This window comes from Puntigrus tetrazona, chromosome 5 (genome assembly GCF_018831695.1).
Source record: "Puntigrus tetrazona isolate hp1 chromosome 5, ASM1883169v1, whole genome shotgun sequence".
Lineage (NCBI taxonomy): Eukaryota > Metazoa > Chordata > Actinopteri > Cypriniformes > Cyprinidae > Puntigrus > Puntigrus tetrazona.
This window is the reverse complement of record NC_056703.1, coordinates 1,796,496-1,821,020: the sequence shown is the minus strand read 5'-3', so window position 1 is coordinate 1,821,020 and position 24,525 is coordinate 1,796,496. Positions and strand designations below refer to the sequence as shown.

The window sequence follows — 24,525 nt, the reverse complement described above, 5'->3', positions numbered from 1 at the left end:
TACTCTTTTTCTATATTCATACCTTTTCATGTAACTGACTTAATAGACCAGTGTTTAGGCAAAGTCCTTCAAACTTAAGAAAGAAGAGTAGGCTCTGTGATTTTGGTCAAAACCGAATAAACAGCTCATAAACACTACAAACACAGGTGGGCGGGGCTAAACAGCAGCGATGCGTTATTATTTGCATTTTAATGGAGCATTCTTCTAATGTAGGCCAATTAACCTCATTATTAAGAGTTTGCATACTTCACCAACAGATGGAGCCATCAGACAGGCGTCAACTATACATTAATAAATAAATAAATAAACAAACATTAAAGCACTTTTTTGTTAAATAATTTTAGAGTAGATTTATTAATCTGTGCATGGGAACTAGCTAGACACTCGTGTATGATGCATGTGTATGTGTGTGTGTGTATATATATATATATATATATATATATATACATTGAAACAGATATGGTTTTGCTAATGTATACATTTAATTAGTTAATGAAAATCAATACAATATCACTTATAAATTACATTAATATTACAAAATCAACAGACAAAAATCAGACAAAATACAATGTGATCACTTACAAGACAGATACATGTTGCTGGAATCAAATACAGGCACTGTTACTGTAAACACAAGGACCTGAGGTATAAAATCTTACTATGAAAAGTTTACAACATCAATTAGTTCAATTAATTAAAGAGGATTAAAACAAAGCATGCCACCCATGACGTCGTCATACTCTGTATCAAGTCACGCTCTTTGTAAACAAAATATTTCAAAAGGTGTATCATATTTGTGTGTGCTGATAACATAAAAGTGGGTAATAATGTAACCTCTTACCACATTCTGGGAGAAAACCGTGCAGACTCAGAGTTCATTATCTAAATTATCTCACGATAAAAAGGAACTAAACAGATACAGAAAATTCAAGAGCATGAGTTAAGGCAATCATAAAGAGGGGTAAGCTCCAACAATACACACCAAGACAGTTTCAGTCGAGTAATTACACCAGAGCTCACTGATAAGCTCAACACTTCATTAATACACGATAAATCAATTTGATAACAGCTTCAGCTAAACTAACTAAACCAAGCTAAGCTAAGAGAATCACACTGGCATCAGAGTCTAGATCCAGATATATATTAGCGGATGAAACCACTTTTAATGCAGCGATTAGTCAGTTTAATCCATGTACACACTCTCCTTTTCGAGAGCAGCATTATAATAATATTTTCCTTCATTATGTACAGCAGATATACTGTATAAAATGCCATGAGTTGGTCATGCTTTTCAATTTCTTTGCGATTCACAATCTCAATCAATTGCTTGTTGCCGTTATTTCTAGCGTTCTGATTGGTTGATTTGACTAGGTAGGAGGACCTCCACTGTGAAGCTGACCGTTTTGGACTGGAAGATGCTGTATGTGTTGTCAAACCGCAGCACATCTGAATAAAACAAAATACAGTAAGTGCATTTAATGTTAACCTCAACTGGTGATATGAAATAAAGCCTGTTAAGCCTGCACTTACACACTCCTGGCTCAGGGCAGGTGAGCGATCCGTCCTCGGGCACCAGGTGCGCATTGTAACGCTGATTTGGCACAATTTCATTCATTTCACTGGCCTTCATCCACTCTCCAATCTTTTTCTTCTTATATACACCAAAACCTATGTCAGCGCCATCACAGGTGAATTGCCATCTAAAAAAAAAAAAAAAAAAAGTAGAGCATCTCGCATAGACTGGCAAACTGCATGTCTATTACCAGTTTCAGAAAGCATTTTTGTGTTGTACTGGTATTAGAAAAAACATTTTTGTGTTTCCTCCTCAGATTGCTAACCTTAGAGCACAGTTTGGTGCAAGTAGCTCATATTCCACCTGATGAGATGAGCCCCGGCCGATAGTCACAGATTCATCATAGTCCACTTTAATGGAGTCTCGAACATAGTAGGTCTTGGGAATCTCTGACCCGAATGTAATCTGAAAAAAACCAAAAAACAAACAAACGTTACTTTAATTTAATGTTCTTAGCTGAGAAATGTTGGTAAAATCTAAATGAAAAAAATCCAAATAAACGGAGAATGAAACTTACAGGAGCATCGTGAGTGCAAAAGAAAAAAGCCTGACCTTTAAAGTTAGTAAAGCGTTTAATGGAAAATTAGAAAACAAAAGGAAAAAAACAGACAGGAAAGGAGCCCAAATTAAAGTGGCTTTTAATAAAGAAGACAAACCTTTACATGTACAGATGGAGATTTATTATTCTACATATATGGGCGAAGTATTTTACTCAAAGAGAAAAACATTAAAACATTACAGCCTGCAGATGTGTTCATGTTAAGTCATTTTCAAAAGCTCGGAATCCAGGAAAATACAGAAATGAAGAGTTTAAATCGTTGCTAAACACAATAAGAAAACAAACAACTTGACAACATTAACATCAGACACTTTATAAAGAGTTAAGGTCACGTTGTCTGGAGTCACAGACTCAAATATAAAGATGTTTTAAGAAATGGTGCTTCACTCAGAATGATGCACTTTCATGCACATTATTATTTTCATGCACAGAAACAAATGTAGACACTCAATATCATAGATAATTGTGCACATTAAATAGCTCAATATCCAAATTCACGTACTATACATTTTATGGTAGCCAGTAATAATGATAATAAAGTTCTTTTTAATAAACGTTTTTTATTTAAAGGACCCAATCCACTTTTTTGGGAAATAGGCTCATTCTCCAACTCCTCCAGAGTTAATGAGTTGAGTTTTACCGTTTTGAATCCATTCAGTCGATCTCCGGGTTTGGAGATAGCACTTTTAGCATAGCATAGTGGAGCTTTCCCTTAAAAATGCTGAAAAATGATTAAACAAATCAAAATCAACAGTAAAAAATTATGTTTCCAAAACAGTAAATTGGTTTCTATTTTAATTATCTATATATATATATATATATATATATATATATATATATATATATATATATATATATATATATATATATATATATATATATATATATATATATATATATCAAGGAATGCTAAATTGTAAAATGTTTCCACAAAAATATTAAGCTGTTATAATAATAAGTTATAATAAAACGTTTCTTTAACATCAAATATCTGAATGATAGTGAAGACTGGAGTCATGGCTGCTAAAATCATATTAATACATTTAGATGCTAATAGCACACATTTTTGTAATGTATAGTTGAAGCATGTGAATTTGGATTTAGACATTTTATTACTCACTCCATAAAACATCCTTGTGTAAAGACATTCCAATAGAGGCCTGTTCTGTGATTGTTCTGTGTCATTCAAACATGTAATGACTTCTTCTGTGCTTATTAGTACAAACAGATCTTTCTTGAGTACTTGCATCCTTTCCCCTTTAGCGATTTTCCCATGAAGGAAGTGCTCTGGTTTTCTTTAAGGATAATCACAGTTTTAATAGGCAAGGAAATTGCCATCCATATGTCTCACCAGAGGGAAAAAAAACACTCTAGCTGGTTTTAAGACAAAATAAACAACTTCTATCTTCAGCTCTCTAGCCTTAAACACTGAAAACAAACATGATTTGACTTGTGAGATATCACAGTCCAACAAAGACTCATAAATATTTGTAGCTAAAAAAACTAAATATCCATCCACTTTGAACGTTTACAAAGTCTTCTGAGGTCTTTTTAGTATTTCCAGTCCTGCAGGGGGCAGCAGCTCTACCTGTGTATCTACATACGGACACAAAACGCCTCAGTTCAGAATTAGGAATGCGATCCATGTTTTAAATCCTACATGTGCACCAACACAGAATTATATTTAGAAATTAAAAATGTAACCCTCTGGTCGTCTTTGGTCATCTCAGATCGAAGACTTCTAATGTTATAAATAAAAAAGAACAATGTTTGATTTATCGGAACGGTACAATACTTGGTGATTTTGCGGCACAATAATATATCATGGTTTTAAAGCAGTAGTTTAAAAAAATTAACATTTATTTAACCTGGAGCAACATTATAGCTAGGTATAATAATATAATATATTAGCTAGCAATGGTTTGACCGGACTGGAGTGAATTATTGTGATGTTTGGACTCTCATTCTGACGGCACCCATTCACGCAGAGTATCCACCGGTGGATGACGATCAAGTTTATCTTCAGAAAAGTACGTTTTTGATAGCGAACTACGTCTTTTAATTTTTTTTTAATGAATACCGAATTATTTAGCTACAAAAATGCACATTTATTTACAGAATAAATATTATTGAAACAAAGTATTATATGTAATTTCATTAAAAAGGTACAATTATTAGATTTGGACTGAGCATAAGTCCCCTAAGCGAGGAATACCAGAGGGTTAAAAAAGTACTCGATGTCAGTTCGACAGCTTTCTAAGTGCCAGTGCCACTGTCATAACAGCCCTTTGCTCTTCACATTCAGGATTTATCGCAAACAGAATCATATCCTCAATGCTTAGACAGATTGGAGGGGAAGATTAGTCATGTCATGTGTTCCAAAGCCGCAACCTTGCCAGCTGATCAACTGAGTAATCAGTCTATGCAATAACCAGTGGAGCAATCTAACACGCTGTTGTCCAGATTACACCACACGGCATCAAGCGTATCATAATGAAGCTTAAAATGTTGTGCAAGCATAAACTGATATAGATAAACAGCCATTTGACAGCTATCCTACTTGCTTTGGGACACATCTACAAGCCGACTGTCAGAGGCAACAGGTTGACTATGTTCTCAGCTACATTTCCTGGTATTGCTAAATCATGGGGGTGTAATAGCAGCAGGATAAGCAGGAAGCTCCTATAGGTTTGAACTAAACAGGCAATAGTCAAATTCAAGACATATTTAATTCATTTCAAAAATATATACTTCTAAAGAAAATTCCAATTGCTAAGCATCTCTCTATGACACGAGATGAAGACAAAAGTAACAGAATACAAATAATCCAAAATAAACTTTTGCATTTGAATCTGTATTTCGCATTATTTTCTAAAAGATTATATTTGTTAATTGGAATTATTTAGCTATTTACCTAATATATTTGTAGCAGATCGTGATCTAAAAGCCAGTGAAACTTTGTGACGCAAACTGTCATGAAACTGTGTTGTTCCCCATATTTTTATTTCGGTGGTTTAACAGAAAGACTGCATTTTGGGTTGGTGGTTAAAAGTATAAAAGGTTAAATGTTGGTGGCTGGACCCTGTATAAACACTGTACATTTAACCTTTTGTTTGTTTGTTTGATATAAATTAAATATTTAACTATGGAAGATCATTTCTGTCATGTATTAAAAAAAAAGGTAACTGTGACTTTTATATCTTAACATTCAGACTTTTTTATTGAACTTCTGAGAATTGCAAAATATAAAAAGTCAGAATAGCACGTTAACTCACATTTGCAATAATAACATTGTGAGATTAAAAAACTACATTGCAAGATGCAGACTTAGAATACTGAGAAAAACCACCAGACTTGCGAGAAAAAAATCTGAGCTGTGAGATAAAAGCCACAAATATAGACCTAACAGTTAAAAAAATATCCTAAAGGAATAGTTCACTCAAAAATGTAAATTCTGTAATGATTTATTCACCCTCAAGTAGTTTTAAACCTGTATAAATGTATTTGTTCTGCAGAAAACAAAGGAAGCTGTTTTGGGTCACCACTGACTTTCCTAGTATTTTTTTTTCCTACTATAGAAGTCAACGGTGACCAAAACATCCTGGTTATAAACTTTCTTTCAAAATATCTTCCTTTGTGTGCAGCAGTTTCAATTTTTCTGAAAAAAAAAACAAAACGTCAAATTGTATCTTGTTTTTTAAGAATCCATGTGAAAATGAAGTGAAGCAAGAGCCAAGTTGGAAGCGGCCTGTCTGGATTTTTTTTTTTACGACTGGGAACTGCAAAGCATCTTGTTGTCTCCAGAGCATTTTTATTGCTTGGTTTCTGTGCAGAACTGTGTTTGCCTTTCCCGTTATTCACACTACATATGCAAATCTATTGGCGGGGCCAAACAGGCAGCGAGGTAGAAGCAGGCACGGATCTTCTTCTACGGAGGTGATGCTTATCCACACTTACATCACAGAGCGGCACATTCCACAAGCTGTTGTTTTAGCAGACTAGCTTCAATATGACCTGTTTTTAGACTAACGAGAAAAGTTCTGAAACTAACGGGATGTTTTCATAGTACAATGCATGACCCCATTAATTCCAAATACGTTCTCTGAAACCTCTTAATATTTTACACAGCTGATCAGTACTTCAGTGCTGATTTCAGAATAAATGATCAGATAAAGGATGCTCTGTCAATCAAAAATTGGTTTTGCATATGGGTTAGACGGAAACTACTGACTAATTTTCTTGTGGCTTTCGCAGAGCACGTTAATATCTTAAAGGAATAGTTCACTTTGAAACTAAAATTAATCAGCTTACCCCAAGAGCATCTAAGGTGTAGGGGTCTTTGTTTCTTCATTAGATCCAATTTTGGACAAAGATTCATGTGGCTTCAAAATGAACTATCCCTTTAAGTGTTTCGAAGCGAACTATCCCTTTAAGTGCCATTAAATTTCAACTGAAAGATAAAAAAAATAGTTACACCTAAACGTTAGCTCGTTAGCAAGTCAACGTGATTTGAAGTGTGAATGAAGAATGAAGTGTGCCCTTTGTTTTACTACTCACCCTAGTTCTACATCTGGGGTCACCATCAGGGTCGGTCAGTTTACCTCCATAGAATGCTGGGAGCTCCTCAGGGTCAATGTATTTCTGTAAAACCTCCTGCCAGTTTGCTAAAAAGACAGAAAAAGAAGCTTCTTTTGAGAATTTTGATGCTCAGTGTTGCACACAAAACTGAAAATGGGAACAAGCAGCAAGTAATTCAAATGGAAGTTTGGCAAGCAAGTGAGTTCAAAATAGTCACTTGACAATGCCAATTTGTCTGGTTTGGTCAGTTCCTTCTAGAAATACCCACAGTATGTCTTTTTCCATTGAGAAAATACTGTAATAAAATACTGAAATTCTGTACAAGCAGTGCAACTTCTATTCTTTCTATACTGTGTAGGATCCCTGAAAATACATTAGTGCAGTAAGAAGCGTGGTCGCTTACATCCCAGGACGACGACCTTCCGGCGAGTGTCCTCACTCAAAAAATGTTTCACCAGATTGTAAGCCACAGGAAACAGTTTGGGTGCTGCAACAGAAAAGCGGTATATCACAGTGACATAAGTAATAAGTATTGCTTATTCAATAACTTCTAAGTAAGCAAATATTCCAAAATAATAACTGACAAAGTTTGGAAAATACCACTGACCTTTAATGACAAATAACTTCTTGAGTCCCTCTGGATAGTTGTCTTCAAACATAGTGAGAACCTATGAAAGAACATTAAAAGACATGTGTCTAATGCAACCAAAAGAACCAAACAATATATTAATAATCAAGAAACAAATACAAAAAAAACACACCTCTCCGTAAGTCTCTATAGCAGGCTTATATAAGTGCTTCATTCCCAGACCTTCACAGTCATAAACCATAGTAATGGACTCAATGTTCCTACCCAGCTGGAGCAAAAAAAAAGCAAAAACAGACAGACATAAACTATTAAACATGCATAAAAACCGTTTATATGATTTATTTGCTCAAAATGACTTGAAAGACTGATGTGTGATTCACTATTAAAGTGCAAGGGTTTCTTTTCTATCAGCTGAACCCACCGGATGCAAAACATTCATACAACCTGTAAACCATGACAATTTTAAGATTATGCTTCAATAATTTAACTACATATTTGCGGTTCTGATTTGGTTATTGGTAAACAAAAATATTTCATAGTTCGGGTTATGTTTAGCGACATGGTAATGTAAAAAAAAAATTAAAGGGGTCATATGTTTAAACGCCCCAACATTTCATGTCACAGAGTGGGTTCATTTTCATAACAATGTCCAAAATGTATACGCAAATAAAAAAGGCGGAGCTATTATTCTCACTGTAGTTGTTGTCGGCGCTATTTTCTGGAGAAACTCTTGTGTTTCGTTGTGAAAGTAAAACGACTTTGTTTGGGCTTCTAAAAGAAACCCACTAAAACCAGTAGAAATCAGTGGTTAATTTGTATTTACATCACTGTGCAACCCAAATATTCTGATGTGTTGAGCGCTTTTTACACAAGACCGATTCCTAAAACCTGCAGAGCAGCTGTGTACAGAGAAACAATAATGTACAGTATGTGGAAAATAATGTTTTTTGAACCTTAAACCGCATAAACACATTGCAGTGCACCAAATACATCATATGACCCCTTTAAATAGAAGGGAAAAATAAATAGAAGGGAAAAATATAAATAAAATAAAACTTATATCACTTATCATAGTTTTTCCTCATCACGTTTCACAGCTCCACACCTACCCGTTGACTCTGTAGGTCGCACTCTTTCTGCAGAATCTCACAGTCCCTGACTTTAGACTTGATTAAGTCCTGCTTAGACGCCGAATGCATCAGACCCTTAGGGTCCAAAGGCCCGATGACATCGTACCAGACGGGGCTCCCTTCACGGTCATGGCCACACATGCCACCAGACAGATACTTGTCTATTACCTGAGCACAAAAAAAGTGTCAGTGGCAACCCTTTGTCTCCCAGTATTCCTTAAAATGTCTTCTTTTGTGCTCAACAGAAGAAAGAAACCCATACGGGTTTGAAACAGGTTTGAGAAATGTCATTTTTTTAAGTGAATTAATGGTACAGTAGCAAAAAAAAACTATATTATATTTTATTTTATATATATATGATAAACAGATACATCAGATATGAATGTGTTCCTAGATCCTAAACCAAATGCGTCATACCTCTGGCACCTGCCACTCCGTAAGGATGGTGTCAACTTTCATGTGTTTCCTAAATTCCATATGCTGCACATGAAAAACAACACATGATTAAAAAACACGTCTGTGTTTTTGCCCTGAACCTGTATTTGCATGTTCAGGATTGAGAACCGGCAAATGCCGTCACCATTATCAGTTCTGAACAACATAATTTGTGTTAGATACTGCTGCGCTTTGACCTCAGGTTCAATGGATACTGGTAACAGAGTTCAGAGGCACAACAAGATGGCCTGCAAAGGGTACGAAATAGAAGACCCGCGGACTACAGAAGCATCACTCGCGCGAAAACAAACAGCACTTTAAACACACTCAATAGCATTAAATGATCATGTTGTAATCGCCCATAAGCTGTTATTAGACAGTGACGTGACTCAGTAATTAAAACCTGAAAAGCACACTTCAGATCTCCTGTTTTATGTTTCTGAAAAAGAAGTTGTTTCTTATGCACTTATTTGACCTAAATTACAGTAAAGAGTTTTATCTATTTTATTTTCAGCACCACTGCGCTAGTCTTCAGTGTCACATGACCCCGAACCCTTGAATCTTAGTGTATCCCGGTATCCGCAGAATATTCAGTACAACTGTTAGAATGATTTCTGAAGGATCATGTAACACTGAAAATAGACAAATCAGCAATCCAGAGTGTAAACGAGGAATATCAGTGAGATCATATTACATAGTCTTTTTCAACATGTCATTTTAAGCCTTTGGGTAATGTACACCAAACACTGACATAAAGCCTGGCATTGAGAAAGTCAGTCACACCCAAATCCATCAACTTTATGAATCCAGAGATTCGAAAAATGTTCATCTTTCAGTAGAGTTTGACACAGTCTGTGCCCAAAGGTTAAATAATCACACATTATTCAAAACTGTGAATTTAAATTACAGAACTAGAGTAATTCCTAGAGTTCATTTAGGCAACGCTTTAATTTAATAGTCCACTTTAGACCTTCTATTAATAGCAAGTAACTTTGCCACTAAATGTCAACTAGCAGTCATTACCTTTATTTTGATGAGTGTGCAACTTATTCTACTAACCCTAAACCTACTCTCAAAGTTAGATATACTTTACTATTCATAAATTTTAGGGTCAGTCGGATTTTCTTTTAAATATATATCACTTTTATTTATATAACGCTTTTAACAATACAGATTGTATCAAAGCACTGAACAGTATCATGATAAGATTGAACAATTTGTTATTAAATGCAGAGACGGCCTCTGTAATCAAATAATCAAATCATACAATAATATATAATATTGTAATATAATAATAATAATATATATTTAATCAGCAAGGATGCAGTAAATTGATCAGAAGTGACAGTAAAAATATTTATAATGTCAAAAAATATAAGATACCTTGCGCAGCATGGCCTCGGCTTTCTGAAGATTGAAATTTCTGGCTGTAAAACAAGACATTATTATAAATGATTTTCTTCTGTAAAACAGCAGATTATGTTATGTTTAAGTCGCGTTTCATTACCTGTGCTGCAAAACATCACATAACTATTACGCAATAATAGTTCAAATCAATTGCAAGTTTAAAATGTAAACACAGACTATTTATTTATTCATACTCTCAAAGCACAATTTCACTTAAAATAAAGTTAGGGATTTTAACATTTACCATTTAACCATATTTGGCCATTTTCGAGGCCATTTTTAAATCAAGCATGCATTTTTTAAGCAAGCTCGCTGAGCAGAAGAGAATTCTTTGAAAAAATATTACAGATCTCAATATGAACACTATGTGTGGCCGCTAAAATAAATGCATTAACAGAGCTGTTGTAATTATTATTATCGTCATACCTTTCTTATTTTATTTTAAAAAATGCATGAAATGGTTACCTAGCAGCCGACAAGTGACACTCTTTTCGTGCAGATTTGAACTTTGAACCCTTGGCAGATAGATCGAGAGCTCGTGCAGCGATTGCGTCTTTCTCTGAAACTTTCAATGCTTTTACACTGCCGACATTTTCATTGTTCTGCGTATATATTCAGTCTCCTCACTTAACAACAAGCTCCTCCTCAGCATCACGTCCGCCTTCCGCAATGTCTCTTTTCGCTTCGCACATTAAGCCATCGACTAGACTTATCGTCATTATCGCAATTTTTATCGTGAGGAGAATTTTCAATGATATATCGCAAACACTAAGATATCGCCCATCCCTGGTTTGCACGAGAAAACTATTCGTTTCCGGCCCTAATCTTTAGCTACAAAATTGGTACACAGACAAAATCCATTAATAAGCAGGCACTCGCAGCATAGAGAGCAAACGTCCTTACTCCACCAGACAAGCTTTCATGCGTCTTAACTCAGTCAACATAACCGCATGCCACTGAAAGTTACTACTTGGTAACAGATTAACTTAGTTTAGTTGAAAAGAAAGAACGTGTGCAGGCCCATGAGCAGACTAGTTAGGCCGCATTGTGCTGACCTTCAGTATATTCCCATGTAGATAGGCTTACTATAAAGGGAAAAGTCTATCCTCGAACAAGAACTACCACAAAACACATTCATTACTAATTCAACCCAACCCAAATTCATTTCCACAGTCCTGTAAAGTCAGTGGATTAATTTTATTGTCATCTAGTCACACTTGTCTGTACCTGACTGGCCGAGAGACACGACTGACCCAGAATTAGTCAGACATGGAGTCATACATAAGTATTTAATACTCATAAAGGAGATTATGTGACACAGCTGACAAAAGTGCTCAGTGTTTTGTGGAAAGGATATGTCGATCGCTTTCTTATGAATACTTTAAGTTAATTTATGGACTGTTTATATTATACTTAAAGAAAATGTGCATTTGCCCATGCAGAAATCGCCATGGCGTGTTGCTAATGTTGCTAATGCGGTTGCCAGGGTGTTCTGGATGGTTGCTAGGCGTCTGCTTACTGGCTCAACCCCAAGCTTCTTGATATCTCTGTGACATTCTGGTCACTAGATAGGGCTTCAACGAGTCTGTGAGATTTTTTTCACCCATTTTATTGTCCACAATTAAGCCAATGTGTCTAATCGTTCGGAAAACGTAACAGATAATGCTTGTGTTTTTTGCACACACAGTGCGAGGTGAGTTACGGACACCGAGGCTACGGTTTTGTGCAAATTCCCATTACTACAAGCAAAAACAAAAGTGATATTTGACTTATTTGTCTCTTATGTTCACAAAGGCTGTGTTTAGCCTGTCTGGTGAAAAAAAATATTCTGAAATAATATTACAATTTAAAATAACTGTTTCCTATTTTAACAGATTTTAAAACGCAATTTATTCCTGTTGATGCAAAGCTGAATTTTCAGCATCATTACTCCAGTCTTCAGCAATCATTCTAATATGCTCATATCAATGCTGAAAACACTTGTGCTGCTTAATATTTATGTGGAAACATTCTTTCACGAAATTAGCTGTGACTAAAAACGTCTTGTCACTTTAAGCATCCTTGCTCCACAAAAAAGAACTTGCTAAACCTAAACCTATGTGCCTGTATGTACGCATGAACTACAGCACCAGTGTACTCAATCTTACACAGCAGTGAACTCATATCACATCACCGCAGACCTCAATGACGCGTTTCACAATCGAGCCTTTATCTTATCAACACTTGCGAGGCGCTACAGCCTTTATTAACGAAATGTGCATGTGTCAACAGTCTCCAAAGCGGCACAAAAATGATAATACTGGTACGCAGAAGTATGCATGTGAATGATCCAGATCACAGAGTCAGGATTAATGAGATTCTCCAGCTTCCATCACGCACGCTAGATGGCTTCACTGTTCGTATGAATCTAGTGATTAATTAAACAATTCCATCAGCAGTCCTGCACAAAATCCGCGCTGCTTGTCTCTGTCTGGTGCCTAGAAATCCCTACAGCATACTGGCTGCATTCAGAAACACAAAACAGCCTTTGTCAAAAGCACAGCCTCCGTAAGGCCGTCAGCGAGGTGTCCAAACGCCACTCTGGAGGGTCAGCTAAAAGTTTAGCGAATTACTAACTAACTTTAAACTTACCGCCCCCCATGCGCTTTCTGTTTCTTAATAAAATAGCCATAAAGACTCAAATAACTTCTAATCATAACAACGGACGAAGGCCTAATCTATCATGCGTTGAGTTCCAGGACTTTGTGAACTCGTCCTTGCCGTTCCTGACTGCAGAGATACACGCAGCATTGATCCAATTACGTGATTCATACTGTCTGAACATGTCGTCCCTATCTACAATCTTTTACATAAGTCAGATTCGACTCTATAGATATTTGCATCCTTTATGGTTTTCTTCTATACATTACCTTTTATTCATACGGTCATTCTATTTGGCAGGTTGTATTTTGTGCTTAATATCATAATCATTTTATCCATTGCATACAATACTACTCTTTAGGCTGCATCAGTTTAGAAGATTTTATTTAATAGTTGTTATTATACATTAATAGTCATTCCACAATCTATAGGTCATGCATTCTTTCACATTAATTAATTACTTTACCAATGCCTGTTATAATATTGACATCCATGAAAAAGAGACTCAAGACTGTTCTCAAACGTATATTAGTATAGAACAGAGATCATTTCTCTCTCTTTCATTCAACTTGAGCAGGAAATTAATATTTAACCTATTACCTGCTCGCTGTGCATCACGAACGTGAGTGAAGTAGCTCACCTCTCAGCCATCGAAGCAGAAAGTGGTCACTCTGGGATGGACACTGGGGTAGAATATCCTTAACTTTCTCTCGAAACTTAAGAAAACAGAAGAACAATTATGCAATGTCACAGTAAAAAGTTGCACATGCACATCCGCCAGCAACATCTATTCACGTGCCGGCAACACCGAAAACTTGGTCAGTTACGTAATTCACACAGCTCTGCAAAAAACATAACACTTTTAGGCTCGTATGAAGGTCTTTTGGTTCTGATTTTCAGAACGAGCGTGACTCGTCTGTTTTGATCTGAGGCGAGCGCGTGGCCTCTCCGGTCGTTTCATTCAAAAAGGAGCAATTAAATCCACGGCATTCTCTTGAGAGAAATAAAAGGGTAGTGATTCACCTGGGCCAAAGCTTCGGCTTGTTTCACGCTCAGATCTCCGACTCTTCCGCTCATGTCGCCACGAGTACACCACGAATAACTGTCTAGAAATCAGCTCGAGTCTGATAGACCGCGAGCGCTCAGTGATGTCTCGTGTCCCTCCCACTAGCTGTGCTGCGTCTCTGCCGCTGGGGGCGCTGCGGGACCACTCTTCCGTACTATACGGTTTATCAAATTAATGCATAATCTATCACATCCAGTTATGTAATCATTATTGTTATTATTATTAGTAGTAGTAGTAGTAGTAGTAAAAAGCCACCTTTAGACTTAATGTACTTATTAATTTAAAAACTGCTTGTTTTCTTAAAAACTAACATTAGCCTCTATTTTCTTTTTTTTGCTGTGTACTGAATTAAGCTGAAACTTATAGTACTTGCGTATCATTGCTCTTTTGTTGATTTTGAGCGTTTCCATTGTCCTCGTTTCCAGTCTCTTTGGATCAAAGCCTATGCTGAATGAATAAATGTAAATGTTGTACTAGTTATTCTTTTGCCTCTTATATTATTTTAATATATTTTATATATTTACTTTTATTAGCTTCTATATAAAAGTGTGCATATATGTATATACATACACACACATATAAATATAATTACTTCTATATGTTGAATGTTACATATATAGTAGTGGAAGAAACAATGTTTTTACAAACAATAACAATACGATTAATTTTGCTTAGCACAATTATTATTTACTATATAGTGATAGTTTGCTAAATATATATTAAATAATATATTAAACAAAATGAGAGCAACTACTATTATTATTATTTTATTTATATCAATGTATGTAACTAAGTTGTGTTTTTACCTAAAAATAACAATAATTGTAAATAATTGGTATTGGTGTTTTTATATTATAAAATTATTGGTGGTACTGGTGTTCTTATTATAATCATTAGTTGTTATATGTGATAGTGTGTTACAGATGTAAGAGTGTAAGAAACAAAACATTTTTTTTTAATTATGCAATATATACATTTTTTATTTTGTATTCAATACAAAAAAAATACAAAACTTCTTTATACATAATAAATGTGACTACAAAATCTTTAAGTTATTCATATTTTATATAAACCAGAAAAGGACAATAAATTATGTATTTACACCTATTTACAACTGAACATCAAATTCGATTTAATAGATAATCTTTTGCTGGCTTTCATAATGAAGCAGTATTCCATGCCTGTCTGATTTGTCTCCACGGCGTTCCTAAAACAGACGCAGCGATGAAGAAGAATACTAGGATGAGACCTTTAGCCAAAGCCTCAGAATACGGCTCACCTGCACAAAAAAAAACAAACCAAATAACTTTTTAGCCTACTTTAAACAATGTGCTACGACTTCAGCAAACATTCCGACACAAAGAAAAAGTACATCAAGTGGTTATTTCTGTCTCGTTCTATGGGTAGCTATACGAAACCCAGCCCTCACCGGTATAGTATCTCGTGAGAGGGAAGGCCAGCTCAGGCCAGCACACATCGTTCCTGTCACAGTCAAACTCAGTGAAGTTAATACTGAACCTGCAGCAGAGAAGATACCTGAATAAACCTTCATGACTTGTGAATAATGTCATATGTGCATGCTGTAAACACAAATGTATTCAGAAATTAAAATGCAACTGTATCTATGCAGTAATCTCAATCTGTTCGTGTAGGACCCACCTGGATCTAGGGGGTTGTGTGATAAGAGGATTGTCAGTAAAGGTCACAGACGAGGTCACGGGGAAATTTTGCATTAGCTCTGGGTTTAAACAGGAGTTCTCCTTGCCCATACCACACTCTATCCTCCATGATGTTTCTACGAAACTGAAGATTGGAAAAACAGTGAATGCAAAACAGTATGTTCTCAGAGTATCGGAAGTCTGTATCCTGACATCCCGCTCAAACATTTGCTATCAGGAAAATGAGATAATAAGAGCAATACAAGGTTGAATGAAGCAGTCCTGTACCTAATCTCCATTGCTTGGATGAACGTCTGAGGCGATCCCTGCCCACTTCCCATGATGCCGCTCCACACGTGGATGCGGAGGTGGGTGGGAACAGCTGAGCACTCTCCAGTGCTGCTCTCTGCTGGCTGACTGGAGTTCTGCACTGAAGCTGAGATACAAGAGCGAGGATAGTTTTCATTCAATCACTTAAAGCAGTTGTCAGCTTTTAAAATGTTATTTATGTAATGACAGAGCTGAATTTTCAGCATCATTACTCCAGTCTTCAGAGTAATCAATCAGTGTAAAACATTTCCTTTTATTATTATTAATTTTCAGAACAATTTTGCTGCTCAATATTTTTGCGGAAACCATGGAACGCTATTATTCAAAAGTTTAAGGTAAGATTTCTTTAAATTAATTATTTTATAGAAATTAATACTTTTATACAGTAAACTGATTAAAAATGAAATTGAAAGGAACAAATACTAAGCCGCAAAAACAATAAAAAAGAACAATATTAATTGAACACTTACAGTAAATAATATTCTAATATAATATAATAACAAATAAACACCAAATCAGCATATTAGGATGATCTCTGCAGGGTCACGTGACATTGAAAAATGGAGTAATGATACTAAAAATTCAGTTTTGAACCACAGGAAAAAAAATTATGCTTCAAATTATACGAAAATAAAAGTTATTTTAGATTGCAATAATATTACTGCATTTTTGATCAAATAAAAATAGAATGAAAATAAATGAAAATGCTTTTTAAATTATTCCAAACATTTGACCTGTATTGTAGACAACTTGATCGTATTTTAAAGCAACTATGCATTTCGTAAGACAAAGTATAAAACAGATATTGTACATATTACGGATAAATGTTGATCTAGTGCTCACTAGTAATGTTGACCCAGTCTGATAAGTTGGAAAAGTTTGGATTTCCTGTTGTGGAGACGAGTGTAGCAGACACCAATTCAGCGAGGACATCACGTACTGCTTCTCTGTGAAACCACATACAAAAGAAGCCTTTTCAGATGAAACTGTTCTCCAGAAATCGATTGCATTGTGCTCAAAAGCCTTCAGCTGTGTTGCTCACCTCAAAAGACTGCACTGCGTCACGTTCAGCAGACTCGCAGGAATCATACAGCCTGATGAGGAGTTGATCCCAAACAGAACTGGTTTCAATTCAGCAGAGGAGCACAGGCCATCTCCACCTGCAGAGGACACAGCCCAGGATCCAACTAATGCTTTTCTGTTTAGAAGTGGTTTAATGAATATGCATATGCTCCAGTACCTGGTTGCCACTGATTGATCTGGGCCCTCTGTATTACTTCTGTATCAAAGTCTAAAATGCCACCAATCACTGGCCTCTTCACCTGGTAACCTACACAAACATTAGGGGGGAAAAGTGTAATGCATGATAAATCACTTCTGACCGAATATTGATGTTTCTGAGCATCTCAAACTGATGAATCATAAGAGTTCCTTTAACCTGTATTGTTAGAATTCGGCTGAGATGTTTCATTTCCATTCACAAACACCACAGAGTATATTCGGGTCAGAGACACTAGAAGGGAGGCAAAGGACAGCGAAAGAAAAATGTTAGGGAGTGCGTAAGAAAACAGGTGCAGTGAAGAGGTGTGTGTCGTGTCGTGAGACTGACCGGGTACGGTGATGTTCCCAGAGGTCCGTGTCACAGTAACGTCAGTGAGGCCGTTCTCGCTCCAGTAAAGAGTGTAACGCAAGGCCACAACAACGGCACACTGCTGTGGCACTTTTAAAAATAATAATGAGAATAATTACACAATGAAAAACGTTACTAAAAGAGAAATGATGGCAATATTTGTATTATTGCTTGCACACAAGCATTTAAAGGTTTAGGGACTTTTAGAGATGACCAAGACTGCCTTTATTTATTCACAGGTTAAAAACAAAAATACTGTGAAATACTATTCCTATTTAAAATAACTGGTTTCTATTTAAATGTATTTTGAAGTATAATTTTTCCATGTGACGCAAGGCTGCAGTGTTACCTAATACTTCTAAATTAATTCTAAATACAGTGGTATGCGAATGTTTGGGCACCCCTTTCAGAATCAGTAAAAGAGATTATACAAAATGCAGGAGAGTACTAAATAAAAAAATAACATGCATTTTGTATTAAAAAAAAATATATATATATATATATTTTATACTACATTAATAATTATATTTAAATGTAATATAATGAAAATGTTTAAAAGTATTATTTAATCAACTTTTTTTAATCAAAAAAATTCAAAAACATTAAAATAAACATCTGATGGAAATGTTCATGTAACTGACCAGATACAGGCTCACGAGAATTTGACAGAAATGATCTGAGGTCATCAGCAATTTCATCCACAACGCTGACTGTGATTATACCTGGAACGTATGGAAACATATGAGCAGTCCCACATTAAACAGAAGGACAATACAATCAATTTTCTCAAGCTATATTTACATATTTACAGCATATCACTGAGGGTAGACTACAACGACACTATTCCTTAACAGTGTAATGTTGTATTTTGAAACATTGATAACTTGCATAATATATTTTTACAGGGCTGATAAGCTTGTGTTTGGTTGTGATAAAAGGATGACAGGAAAGAAAATTGTTATAATGTATCTCTACCTCCCAGTCCATCTTTAATATCCACTCTCAGGTCATCAGAAGCAGGTGGACAGGACTCCAATCTCCTCACGCACCGAGACTCAAAGTTTTCCAAAAAGGCCACTGGAGCATTTTCTGCACACTGGCCCAGTCCAGACTTCTGCTCATGTCACAACACGACTGAGATTAATATTCATATCACATGCATAAATGCGCCACACTCGATTAAACTAGCTAGCAATGTTGCTGCATCTAACCTGTGGGACGGTGAAATACTGCTCATCCTTAGTGAATATTGGATCGCCCTGGCGGTAGCTAATGGCAGGGACAGGAGCTGTCATCCGCAGGGCTTGAAATGATGGACGAGGCTTTGGAGAGCTGCAAAAAAAAAAATCCAGAAATTAGAACTTTCTGTTCAAAGACGTTGAGTACTAAATCATCTTATTAGAATGATTTCTGAAGGATTGTGTGACACTGAAGTCTGAATTTTTCATCTTCAACCTCATAGGAAAAATGGAAATGTTTAAATATTATAAAATAGAAAAGCATTATTTTTTAATAATAGTAACATTTCACAATATCTATGTATTTTGATTTCTAAAAATAATAATAATAATAATAATAAAGCCTTGGGGAGCAGAAAAAAAAACTAACACATAAAAAAAAAAAAAAAAAGGTACCAAAGAAACTTTCACTCCTTACACTGTCCCACCATTGTAGAAAAGTCCCAGAAAGGGGTTGTTGTCTGAAGGGGAGGTGACGCACAGAAAAGGGAACCAATCAGGGTCATTTCCAGAGGACTGAGCTGAGCACTGATACTCTGGAACAGTACTGAAATTTCCCCCGAAAGGTCCAGGAAGACACTGAGACATAAACAACCCCAGAGCTTCTTGAGTACAGTCCTGAAAAAAAACATTAGACATCCTGATTCCCCTTTGTTAATATTTTGCTTAGATCAGCTTTATGAAACATTTCATAAAAATGAATCATAGATTTCCATGAACAGCATGATTGTTTTAGGAAAATCTGCACATAAAACGGAATTTTTAAAAATTGCAATTAATCTAATGACTGTCACAAGTTAACTCGTGGTCAATTGTAATTTAATCACATATTTTTATCTGTTCGAAATGTACTTTAAGTTAATACTTATACGTTTTTCACACTCCAGTTGACATGGGCATGGACAGATATGGATGCTTCATGCTTTATTAGTGAAACCATAGTTAACAAAGCATGAAGACTGAACATGTTTCAAAATTCATAGTTGTTTTTCAAAACACTTGTTCATGTCTATCACACACACAAAAAAAAAAAAAGTTACATGCTGCTCCAGTCACTCGCTGAACTGGGCAGACGCAGAGAAAGAGAGAGGGGTTTGTGGGAAAGAGAGAATACTGGAAAATTTCAGAAGAAACTAAATATGGTTTGGGCAAAGAGTAAAGTTGTCAACACTGACAGTATCTCCATCCATATCTCCAACCACTGTCTAGGCTATGGATCAAACAGAAAATGTGTGCTGCAATAATCGTGCATTAATCAAATTAACAGCGCTAAAAACTATTTGCATTCATTTTGACACCACTGTTATTAATCTAATGAGGGCTGTAACCCTGTGACCCTGCAAATAATTTTTCTTCAATAAATTATTAAACTAATAAGTAACGGTTGCTGAATCTATCCATACATCTATAAAAACTGTTTAAAGTAGCTATCAGATAAATACTTTTGAATAGAATTGAGAATTCAAATCAAATTAAACTGACATGTAAAGATGGAAATGTGTAAATCCTAAAGCTTTCCGTTTAAACCCATATCATTTTTGTTTAACGTCTGAATAATGACTTTATGCAATTTCAGTGCTTATTTCCATTAATAAATGTGACTATGTATACGTATATGGAAATTAGAAATTAGTTTAAAATCCTTGTTTATTTTATTACACTCCTCTCTCCAGTAAAATGAGTGTGCGCAGTCAAGAGCATCTATATGGTGCACGCATGTTTATGGCATTTATACAGATTTTTTAAAAAAAGATATGCGTGTGATAAACAGCATACACATTCTATGCCCATTTTGTGTGGATGCATACATTTATACATGAGGCCCCAGGACTTGGCAAAGAGTACACAGCAGAATTCCAATGAAAAGGCATGACATATTAAAGACAGATATTGAGCTGTCTATTCTTTAATTATTACCTGGTCACAACAGCAGCGTATGTCACACACGCCTGGAGAAACATCACACGGGCAGCGGCCCAGAGGCTCAAACACTTGGTTGGGAACGACAGTTTTATTTTCTGCAAATAAATAAAACACACACAAAATTATATAAGGTATATGAGCATTAAAGTGCATTGATACTCTAGAAATAGTATAAAGGCACTGTATAAATTACGGTATCAAAGTGAATAACACTGCATTCAAGGAAAATACATGACCAGCTCATGCATTATCCGAAAACTGAACCCGTGAACTTGCTTTACTGCTCCTAAGGTTCCTCATTTGTAAGTTTACTTCTGCTAAATGAATGCAAAAATGAATGTTTGAGCAACAGGAATACTCAAGAAGCAGGGTATTTCATCGTACACCAAGAACTATAAACATTAATTTTTAAATGGTTTTACCACAGTAGTAAAAACCACGAGGATGTACTGCAGCACATCATGTTCAGTTACATAAAAACAGACACTAACCAGACGGGGGTTTGTTGGGGACAATCTGGGCATAAATCTGGGTCTGTATAATGAGTGAGGCTTTGGGGGTTTCACCCACGCATGCAGACAAGAGGAGAGTCTCCTGGAGACACAGTGGCTCCAGGCAGCAGTCCGGGACAGATGCTTCATTCCCACACAGCTGCAGACTGCGGTTCAGACACAGTCGCACCTGGATGGCATTCTAATATATCGATTATGAAAACAGAGAAGATATCAGTATTCAGTATTGCAACACTTATGTACACACACAGTATGGTGAGCATATTGTATCATTTTTAAAAAATAAATTCATACTTTTTTCAGAAAAGATGCATTATGATATATATTTTTATAGTTCTTTTGAACTTTCTATTCATCAATGCATGTTGAAATAAGGTAAGACTAACTGTAAAAATAATATAGAAGAAATATTAAGCAACGTGACATTGATAATACTCAAAAATGTTTCTTGATCAGCAAATCGACATGATTGAATGATTTCTGAAGAAACGTGCGACACTGAAGGTTTTGGTTTAGGTGTGAGTTTTCAGCCGCAGCCTCAGACAGGTGCATGTCATTTAGAGTGATGAGGAAAGCATTGATTTATACATTCAGGAAATCAAACTGTAAAAATGTACAGTTAAGCTGCTTCTTCTCGTCAGGTTTCTGCTTGGGGTGATTCCCTAAATAATCATTGTTCAAAACACCTACTGAAAATCTGTGGGTATGTCACTGCAGTCTATCAAACCTGAATGTCAGGGACGTTCCCATCACATTTACTGAAGAAGACAACCGGATGAATTAAGATGACATTTAGATTTCATACGAACAACAGACAAGCTTTATGCTATAAATCCAAACCATGCTATGAAAACATATTACAATATTGTAATTTAAAAAGTGTATTATGAATAATACTATCCCGTCTTATCACTTATCCCGTCTTGTGAATGTTATAATAAAGCCATCTTATTAAATTTCTTGCTTTTTAAGTGTATCAGCTGTTAAGTGTATCGTCTACAACGGCGGAAAATGTATTGATTTGGTACAATTATTCAAATTTAATAAGTAAATATTAAAAATGATTATTTAAACAGCATTTAGTTGTTCAACAATACAGTAAAAACAGTAATTTATATATATATATATATATATATATATATATATATATATATATATATATATATATATATTTATTTATTTATTTTTTTTTTTTATTTTTTTTTTTTTTTTTTTTTATATATATGTAGTTTATTTCTGTGATGCAAAGCTGAATTTTCAACAGCACTACTTCAGTATTTTGTGTTACATTAGAAATCACTCTAATATCCTGATTTGCTGCTATTTATTTGAAATAGAATACGTTTATAACATTATAAATCTCTTTAGGATGCCTTTTGATCCACTTAATGCATCTTTGATCTTACTGACCCATGACAAATGTTGGAATGGTCACATTTATTCTTGGAAGACGCTTTCTTACTGTAGCAACTTACAAGAAAGTGACATATCACCTTAGTGGAAATCACCAGAAAAAGGACCTATGATACTGATTACTGTTTGCAGTAAAAATATTGCAAACACCTGAGCCTAGGCGAAACACTAATGAAACTAATTTCTCATTTGACTAAATTATCCTCTAAAAGTACTGCTGCTCATACCTCTGTTCAAACTATTTACCTGATAAGACTAAACTAGGAAACAAGGGGAATTACAGTCATACACAAAACGTGATGCGTAGGTGATCATCACACCCTGTTTAATGACAGGTTGCCTGGAATAAAGGTTAATAACATAGATATTTCAACTGGGGTTTTAGAGGTTACCTGCTTGTTGTGTTGATGCTTGTTTACCGCTGTAAATTCTTTCCATGTTGCTGATTCTAACTGACTCCTAAGCAAAACGAAAACAGGTATTCAACTCACCTTCCCAATTAATTCATTTGATAGATTCCACTGTGTTTGGAAACCTGGCCCGCAGGATGAAGACGGGATGCTACCTGAAGAAGTTTACAACGAAAACGGTCAAGTCCAAACATTACAGCACACAGATTTATACAGTTACTAAAAGTGTCTGCTGAACGAATACATGCACATAGTACATGAAACCTTAATTAATTAACAATACATTGTATGTGTCAAAATGATAGATTTTTCCTTTATGTCAAAAGTATGGCAGACTTCTGATTAATGAACATGGAAAAAGGTCTCAAAATGTGATTTACACACAATTATTTACGAACAGAACATCATAACAGCACTTCTGGGTATCTAAACAAAACTGACGGCCAAAAATACTGACTAGGTAGGCAACACACTAGATTCTGAAACACATATGTTTGTTTATAGAATAGAAATATGGGTTATTATCGCATCAACAGATTGAAAAATTGTCTACCTGTTGCATTTGATGATGAAACGGATCTGAGGCTGAAGGAAATGCCAGATACGTTTCCAACCAAAAAAGATGATATTCTCGGACCGGATGCCAGAATAAACGCGGGCTGAAACACTGAAATAACCATATATTCATATATTCCATATTGACTACATTTGTTTCTATAACTACATACGTGCTGTTGCGTTTAGAATATAAGGGTTTGTTTTATTACATCGTTAATTAAGAATTCTTAAATATCTTGAATATATTTCTTAAGTGTACATTAAAGCCGTGTTTCTCCATGGCAACGAGATGTTTGCTAGCGGTTATCCGGCTAGTTGACTTAGTTTTGTGACGCACGCGGACTGTCTCACTGATATTTCATTCGCTCAAAGCCCACTTACCTACATTACAAACAGTGCCGTCATTTAAGAGCATGATAATCATAAATGTAAACTGAAATACGCCGTGAGAGGATGATAATCGTGCCATAGTAAAGCTGGTAAAGCGAACCCTCTTCTTTGTGTGAACGCGTCGGCGCTGCACGGGATAGATCGCCTCTTTAGCGCCGCGCGGTGGCGACTTTGAGGAAATAAAATCACGAAGCAGAAGCAAAATCTTAACACAGACACTATATCATCTCTTTATGGACTTCCAGACGTCAAGCTGTATTTTATGGATAGGATTAATCTGCATTCATTGGAATTCACTTTTAAGGACCCAACAGCAAGTTCCCTTTTACACACATTTGTGTGTTTCCGACCTGGATGTTTATTTTGATACAAGATTACACATTTGATACAAGATTACAAATAACACATTTAAATCGTAGAAGTTAGGGGAGATTATGGTCATTATGTTTAGTCTTAAAGTACAGTCAGGTTTTAAATATACACATT

At 35.5% G+C, this 24,525-nt stretch overlaps 2 protein-coding genes across 3 annotated transcripts; both read right to left on the bottom strand.

Annotated features, from left to right (window-relative positions):
• Positions 1 to 463: 463 nt before the first annotated feature.
• sec14l8 (SEC14-like lipid binding 8) lies at positions 464 to 14,071 on the bottom strand. Of its 2 annotated transcripts, XM_043240563.1 has the most exons (12): positions 13,935 to 14,071; positions 13,552 to 13,627; positions 10,248 to 10,291; positions 8,847 to 8,909; positions 8,409 to 8,597; positions 7,472 to 7,567; positions 7,318 to 7,378; positions 7,114 to 7,197; positions 6,690 to 6,796; positions 1,839 to 1,978; positions 1,531 to 1,700; positions 464 to 1,446 (listed from the first exon to the last, which is right to left on the bottom strand). In XM_043240563.1, the coding sequence occupies exons 1-12, from the start codon at positions 13,986 to 13,988 to the stop codon at positions 1,343 to 1,345; spliced, it is 1,188 nt and encodes a 395-aa protein (XP_043096498.1). In that variant the 5' UTR covers positions 13,989 to 14,071; the 3' UTR covers positions 464 to 1,342. The 2 variants fall into 2 exon arrangements, with proteins under 2 accessions (XP_043096498.1, XP_043096499.1); XM_043240564.1 differs by lacking the exon at positions 13,935 to 14,071 and having other exon boundaries at positions 13,512 to 13,624.
• Positions 14,072 to 14,979: 908 nt separating this feature from the next.
• Positions 14,980 to 24,187, bottom strand: tctn2 (tectonic family member 2). The gene is made up of 18 exons (XM_043240534.1): positions 24,031 to 24,187; positions 23,645 to 23,758; positions 23,173 to 23,246; positions 21,248 to 21,449; positions 20,751 to 20,851; positions 19,252 to 19,451; positions 18,807 to 18,927; positions 18,571 to 18,709; positions 18,237 to 18,317; positions 17,575 to 17,685; positions 17,404 to 17,478; positions 17,206 to 17,295; positions 17,008 to 17,125; positions 16,809 to 16,912; positions 15,924 to 16,071; positions 15,637 to 15,780; positions 15,407 to 15,495; positions 14,980 to 15,256 (listed from the first exon to the last, which is right to left on the bottom strand). Exons 1-18 carry the CDS (start codon positions 24,116 to 24,118, stop codon positions 15,135 to 15,137), a joined length of 2,121 nt encoding a protein of 706 aa, XP_043096469.1. The 5' UTR covers positions 24,119 to 24,187; the 3' UTR covers positions 14,980 to 15,134.
• Positions 24,188 to 24,525: the final 338 nt, after the last annotated feature.